The sequence below is a fragment of the Juglans regia genome, chromosome 12 (assembly GCF_001411555.2).
Source record: "Juglans regia cultivar Chandler chromosome 12, Walnut 2.0, whole genome shotgun sequence".
NCBI lineage: Eukaryota > Viridiplantae > Streptophyta > Magnoliopsida > Fagales > Juglandaceae > Juglans > Juglans regia.
In genome coordinates this window covers 5,552,905-5,560,747 of record NC_049912.1, presented here as the reverse complement: position 1 = coordinate 5,560,747, position 7,843 = coordinate 5,552,905, and the positions used below count along the sequence as shown (strand labels likewise).

General features: G+C 33.6%; 1 protein-coding gene across 1 annotated transcript; it reads right to left on the bottom strand.

The window, feature by feature from the left end:
- Nucleotides 1-1,757: 1,757 nt before the first annotated feature.
- LOC108998087 (desiccation protectant protein Lea14 homolog) lies at nt 1,758-3,277 on the bottom strand. The gene is made up of 2 exons (XM_018974537.2): nt 2,954-3,277; nt 1,758-2,168 (listed from the first exon to the last, which is right to left on the bottom strand). The coding sequence occupies exons 1-2, from the start codon at nt 3,157-3,159 to the stop codon at nt 1,919-1,921; spliced, it is 456 nt and encodes a 151-aa protein (XP_018830082.1). The 5' UTR covers nt 3,160-3,277; the 3' UTR covers nt 1,758-1,918.
- Nucleotides 3,278-7,843: the final 4,566 nt, after the last annotated feature.

Here is a 7,843-nt window from a genome sequence, read left to right as displayed (position 1 = left end):
GAAAAGTCGAAGACCCTCACCCAGTGTCGTAGAGGCACCTTCAATGTCGATTCTCAGTGGAGCCAAGCCGAGAGAAATGAAATCACACAATGGACCAGAAAACAAGAAAGGAAACGGGAAAAGGGAGAGAGAAAGGGAGTGTCTGGCCAAACTATACGAGAGAAAGGGAGAGAAATGGAGTGTCGGGCTTGAGAGAAAGTGAGAGAAAATGAGAGAAAGGAGAGAAAGCCATAATACTAAGTGTCATTGCCATTTAAGAGGGAAAAAGATTCTTGCTGTTGGACGATTATTTTGCAATAATACATATTTGATCTATTAACAGTGTCATGCCAAATATGAAATGATTTCATCTATTTAAAATATTATGTGATACGCATTATTTTAATTTATGTTAAAAACTCTATTTAATTAGATGGTTTTATTCTTTTAAAAATATTTAGCAAAATTTTATCATTTATTTAATGATGAAAGAATAGTATTTATATAATTAAAGTTGAGTTTAGATTTATGATAGGATTTTTCTATCTTAATTCCTATAATTTTACTTAATTTATTTCAATGTTTTAATTTTCACCGTCAGATCAATATGAAGACCCAAAATAAAGGGCCTAAATAAAGTTGAGTTGTTTTCAATTTTTTGTCTCTAATCAAGGTATGGAGTTATTCTTGATGTATTTTAGGTAAGGGTACGTATAAGGGTGTGATATTGTTTTACTTGTATAGTATTTTATTTTTGATCTATGACCTTAGTGTATTAGTAATATATTGTTCACATTTTTTGTGGTTCAGGTATAAGGCTTTGATATTGTTTTATTAGTATTTTTTATATTTCTTAAAAGACTATTTTCGGCGATTATAAATAGCAGGAAATACTTTTTTGGTCGCAAATGTGTATTTTCTACAATTTCCACCATGGCAGATTAGTATTTCCGACCTCAAAAAACCATGGTTGGCACACTTTTTGCCATGAAATTAAGTTTGCAATTTTTGCGAAGAAAAAAATTGTCGAAAATAAGAGTATTTTTGACATATATTTCACTCATATCTTTAAATACTATAAGTTACCACATATTTTTAAAGAGTTAGCTACGAGGAAAAAGTTATTTTAGACAAAAATATGGCTTAATTGTGACAAAAAAAAAAAAAAAATCTAACTTGTTATAGTGCAAACTTGGGCCGACCTACTAAAATATTCGTGAGACCCAAAAAAGAATATACAAGATCTCCAAAGTTTGGTAACTAATGTCATGAACCATAAAATAAAAATCTTAAAAATGATAAAAATGAACAAAATCTCCTAACTCTCAACCAATCACCCAGCCACGGTGTTATTGGTTGTACTGTCTTCTGAAGAATTTCTGTTTCATGGTTTTCGACCCAAGTCATCCATAAGAAGCTAGCTTAGCTCGTTCATTTATACATACATACATACATACATGTAAATATCTATATATACATTCATTCATTCATGCATACATACATACATACATACACCTACACACATATATGGAATTAACGAAAACCACATTGCATTGCATGATAAACCAAGTGAAAGCTCGAGATCAGGCGCCATTATTCTAAACTCATAGATGAGTTCTTTTGCTTAGATAAGAGCTACCATATATAACTAGTGAGGTTTTTTATGCTCGAAAATCCTCTTCATTTCATTTGAAATGGACGATATCAATTTAAAGCAGTAAACCATATGAGATTTTGGTCATGTTGATTATATCCCCATACATAAAAATGAGACAAAATTGAAAAGGAATTTGTGGATTACCATAGTTCATTTGGATATTCAACCAAAATATAGGGGAAAAAAACATTAGACTGAAGTTTTATGTTCCACAACCATCACATCCAGAGGCTAGAGCAAAACCAAGGTAAGAAAAATACATATGAAACTCAAACAGGAGACTTAGAAGATGTCAGAGATGGTGGGGAGCTTGATCTCTCCCTTGGTAGAGAGAGGAATAGTGAAGTTTCCAATGATGGGAAGATCGATGGTGAGACCCAATTCCAACTCATAGTCTATGTCCCAATCTGCACCAACGTCCCTTGCCAAGCTCAACAATATGCTGTGCGGCACCTTCACCGGAACCTCCAGCAACGTCGTGTCGCTAGCCTTCAGTGACCCTGGGTCCGGCATCGTCCCCGATGCAATCACCCTGATCCACCACCACAAACACATAAAAAAGATGCCAAGAATGTTTCATCAAGTGTGAGTCTTGCAGCAATTCATTAGAGTATATTTATGAAAAAACAAACATCATTATTATATTGAGATCGAAAATCAAGATCATATATATATCGAAGTTGGGTTGACGCAAAAATGATCACGTGAAACTTTATGTGAAATTCAAGCAAATGAAAAGCAAGCCCAAAAATCCCACTCAAATCAGGACTCGTTTCAGATCAAAACTGAACCATGGCATAAGCTGCGCCCTCGCAGATGGCACGGAATATTCATCTGTATATGAGTTTTGCAATAAGATTTCGTTCACTTTGATTAATATTAAATCCATTAGACTAAATCCAAAATCAACCCAAAAAGAACTCTACTCAAAACAGAAAGTACTACTCGTTTCAAATCGAGTCCTATTTGGATAGTTAAATGAAATAAAATGGTTTTAGATAAAATTTATATAAAATATTATTAAAATATTACTTTAAATATTATTATTATTTTGAGATTTAGAAAGGTTGAATTGATTATTATATTCTTTTATGAAAAATTAATAAAATTGTAACGATAGATGGGATGAACCGTTTCTCTATTCAAGCGTGCCCAAAACTCAAATGGCATGAATGCTCTCGCTGGAGTACTTAATGTTTGATCTCTTGAAAAATACCATTAATAGCAAATCTGAGTACCTAGAAAGTAAAAAGAAATAAAACGAATAGATCAAGGGATTGAAAAGGGATGATGGTGATGATGAGGAGATAATCAAACCTGCCAGCACTCTTGAGGGTGTAAGAGATCTCGCAGATGGGGAGGTCATGACTGTAGGGGTTGTCGACGGAGAGCTTAGCAAGGTACTCGACAGAATCATGGCTAAGGCGCTTGAAATCAACGTCGGTGATGCTGGCCTCTGGCTTCTTGATGTTGGCCAACTTCTCTGCCACGAAGTTCTTGGCCATGTCCACCAGGTCCGCCATTTGGCAATGAGATACGTAGAGATCGCGGAAGGGATAGAAATGAGATTGTTTGACCTACTTTTTGTCCGAGATCTACCTTACTAATTCTTGCACAGAATTTTCAGCGGGAGATCAACATTATATATATATATATATATATATGTATATATTTATATATTTGTACATAATGTGACAAAACTGTGGATTCGTAACACGTATGACCTGCGGCTCCAACGCGTTGGTGCAGGCGACACGTTTTATTTATATATTTTCTACATCGATCTCATGTTCAAATTGGATCGGATCGCGTAGGTGCAGCGACACGTTTTATTGATTTATTTTCTAAATCGATCTGCTCAAATTGGATCGGATTAATGAGATGGATCGGATCTCACCTGTTTCGTCACAAAAAGATTATTTTCGTCGTAAGAAAGTCTACTTTGCCGCCTCAAGTTGACCGTTCCTTTTGACCGCTTGGCAAATAATTTTTTTATTTTATTTAGTGATTAAAGAAATGATTTTAAATGTATTGATGTATTTTTTTATTTTTTAAAAATATTTAAATGCATTAAAAAATGTGAAAAAAAAACACTGGACTATATGCCTAGCAGTAAAAGCGGGGTGGCATAGTAGCCCCACTCTTTGGTCATACGTGTTATGAATCTACAGTTTTTTCTGTAGAGAGTTATTATCTTACGAGAAATCTTTTAATCATAAAAAATTATATAAAATTAAATTTATAAATTGACGTGACATGATCTGATGTGTCAAATTTTAAAATTATTTTTATCATAAAATAGATCTAACGGATATCATGAAATCACGATAATTTATAGATTTATTTTTGTATAATTTCTTTATTTTTGTAGCAGTTCTCTAATCCGATATGTAGCATTCGTATACCCTCTCGCCATTCTTATCCCAATTATTTATATCCACGTGTGTAATCTCGATTCTATCCGATTGGAAGAGAGTTTTGAACCAAATCGATTATTTGGATTCATCAAAATATTAGACTAAACCAGACAGTTAAACCTTTTGTACCAGATCAGATCGGACCGATTTGGTTCAATATGATCGGTCTTATTGGGATATTTTGGTTCGAGTCTTTTTTCTTTCACGTTTTTGATAAAAATGTGGTATGAAATGATTAAGAAAATCAAGTGAATAATTTAATTAAGTTGTCTAATTAAGTATATATTTAACTAAGGGTGATGCTAGGATGCACTCCAAATTAGATGCCTCCCAAATTAAGTGCCTCCTAGTGTATTTTGATTTTTTTTAATGTTAAGAAAAACATATGCACAAATTCACTAGTGGTATCTTTTTTAAAAATTAAAAAATTAAAAAAATAAAATAGAGCTTTTTTTTTTAATAGAAGAGTCTATGATCACCTGTCCAAAAGTAACCTCATCCCAATTTTATTTATATACCCTCACTTATGGCAGAAGAAAATCGTGGTTACAGACCGACATCTGGGGTTACAAGATAAGCAAAAAAGTTCTGAAACCAAGTGTCAAAAGGGCCTAAAAGCCTCGGACGAAAAAAAAAAAAAAAAAAAAACAAACCAAGGCAAACAAAAATACGAGCACAAAACCACACCTGCAAAAAAGATGTTAACACAACAAAAATAGAAAATAAAATTTTACAAAACCAACACTGCGACCAAACGCCACATGAGGGATGACGCTAACAGCAACGCAAAGATGGGAAACACAGTATATCCAAGCGAATTAATCCTCGAAGAATCCTAGGCGTATCCCCGATAATATTCCATTCCGTATTAAGACCAACCGCACCACTCCGAGCCAACCAGTCAACAACTTTGTTTCCCTCCCTATAAACGTGCCGAATTATGCAAACCATAGAATCCGTAAGGGCAAGAATATCCAAAATCCTCCAAGTACCACACGCCACATCTCCTCCTATTCCATCACAAGATCACCACTTGAGAATCTAATTCAATTTCCACAAAATTAATCTCCAGATATTTACAAGCTTTGAGACCCTACATAAGAGCTAATAACTTAGCTCAATTATTTGAATCGAAACCAATATGAGAATTAAAGGCGTGAACCAAATGTCCTCAATCATTTCTAATAATACCACCCACCCTTGAAGAGCGTAGGTTGCCAAGATTAAACCACCCTTGAGCAGGCTTTTGCCAAGCCACAAGCTTTAAATATTGCCTAGCGGGAACCAAAGCTGGAATTTGCAAAGCCTGTAAAATCTGCGAATCGTGCGTAGAACATTTAGTAACCTTATTCATGTATTGACTTACTGAACCCATCCAAAGCTCAATATATAGTATGCCAAACCGAACTGATAGACTGAATGCGACCCTCCGTACGAGCAATGTATCTTCTGCGCCAAAGATGTTATTATATATTAGTTATTATACATTAGTTTTTATACATTAGTATTACATATTATTATACATTAGTGTTACATGGCAGTAATAGTATATGTTTACATATATTAAACTATTATTAGTTTATTTATATTATAGTATAAGTATATTATTTTATAATAATTAGCTCATACTAGTATATTATTGAATTTAACTAACTAAATAAGTTATAGTTATATAAAATATATATGATGAATATATAGAAAAATATATATATTTTCATAACATATGCACAATATCAAAGTCAGAATTGGAGTCGGAGGGCCAAGTCAGAATTGGAGGCAGAGTCGGATTCGATAAGTTGGAGTTGGAGTCAAAGTCAGCCCAACTCCACCTCAGACTCCAACTTTGACTTTCTAGCTAAAAAAAATCTACTCCCACTTGTCGGAGTTGGAGCAGAGTCTGATTTTCGCTCACCCCTACATGAGCATAGCATTGTTAATCCAATTTCAACAATGTATCGATGTTTATACTCGAGGATTCCATGCATTTAGCTCTGATGTCTATGGACGTGAGAGATGGTGAATGATACCATGTTGTTCTAAATGAGATAGAAAATGTTTTTATTCGAATTCACCACATGATATTTGTCACATTGAAAAATATAGATTTTTAGCTAACTTGATTTTTGACCACTCGTTGTAAAACTATCAATTAAGGTTTCGAGAAAACTAGATTTTTTTTTTCTTTAGAGGATATATATAATCAAGTTTAACATGTATGTCTTCGATCTTCTTGCAGGAGATGCAGTCCGTCCTTCTTACGACCCGTTGCTAGAATTGATCAGCTCGTGACCCTGTCCTTGATCTTAAAGTCGGAGGAAATAAATTCAATAATACAAGAAGAAAAGTTAGTAAGTTTGCTCACAGAGATTTATATTTTTCACATAAATAATTAAATTCAATAGTACAAGAAGCTGAAAAGTTAGTAAGTTTGCTCATAGAATTTTCTTGATGTTAAGGTATAACGTCCAGAAAATTATTAAGATTTAAATTGCCAGATGGGATGTTTTTATGGCAGTATGACCGATATGAGAAATGGGGAGCTACGATCCATCAACAACCATAACATGCATGGTCATGATTATCGGTGTATGGTTGGGGAATCATGTGAGCATTGTCGGCCCTATGTCCGTATATCCACTAAGTGTTTGATTCCTGAGGCTTGGAAATTGTGTTAGACGCAAGAGCTTAAGACATATTTTGAGCATTCTCATTATTTTTGTAGGAATAATCATACAGCCTATACCAGCATTTAATTAACAGTTATATCATGTCTGGTTCGATCACAAACTTGACATATATGATTGTTTTTATCAAATTCATTTCAACCATAGAAGGCTGTCAACACTACTTTTACTAAGGCCTATCTTTCACAGCTTGCTTTTCACTACTAAGATCCATGCTTTTAGTGTGCCCTTCGCTGGTCACCTTGCGAAGAGTTTTATGTAAGAGTTCTATTTGAACTCTATGTCCCACTCACCCATATCTGATAGAGTTTTAAATAGTTGTTAGAGTTATAATGGGATTGAAACTCCTAAGAGATAAGATTAACTCTTATCTCTAATTATAGTCTGACTCAAAAATTTAGATTTCATGATGGACAGAAATCTATAAATAGGACTGAGGGGTTAAAGGGTTCTCACCTACAATATTAGAGTGCCTCTAGCCATCGGGAGACACTAGTGAGGCCAAGTTGCTAGGGTGATCCTTCTCTCATAGCCGGATTTATTTCTTCATCAAACAGATAGAGAATGGTACTTCTTTTACTACTGTTGTTTATTATTGTGAATCATAGAAAATCAAAGATCCATTTATTAATGTTCATGTTAGATAAAATATCTAACATTTTACTCATGAAGATCATATCGCTTTTTACAATGCTAGCTAGCCATGCTAAATATTCAAGAACGATAAAAGCTGAAGCTCAAGTACTTGCTGTTCAAGATCATAAAGTCACATGTGATTTGTAGATGATAATATATATATATACACACAGTCGTTATAAGAGATAATGTGCACATTATTTTATGGATCAACTTGTTCAAGATAGCACTAATCCTCTAAGTTGTTTGTTGTAGTTATACTAAAAAAAAAAACTGTTTATTTGCGACAAGTTAATTCCAACAAAATGACTATTTGTAACTAAAATTGGTTGCGAATAACCTTTTGGTTGTAATAAATTGGTCACAAAAGTTCATTTTTCTTATAGTTTAATTAATTAGCTTGTAATATTTACTCTATATTGTAGTAGTTATCTTTTAATTATCATTCTTTTTTTATAACTATCATCTAA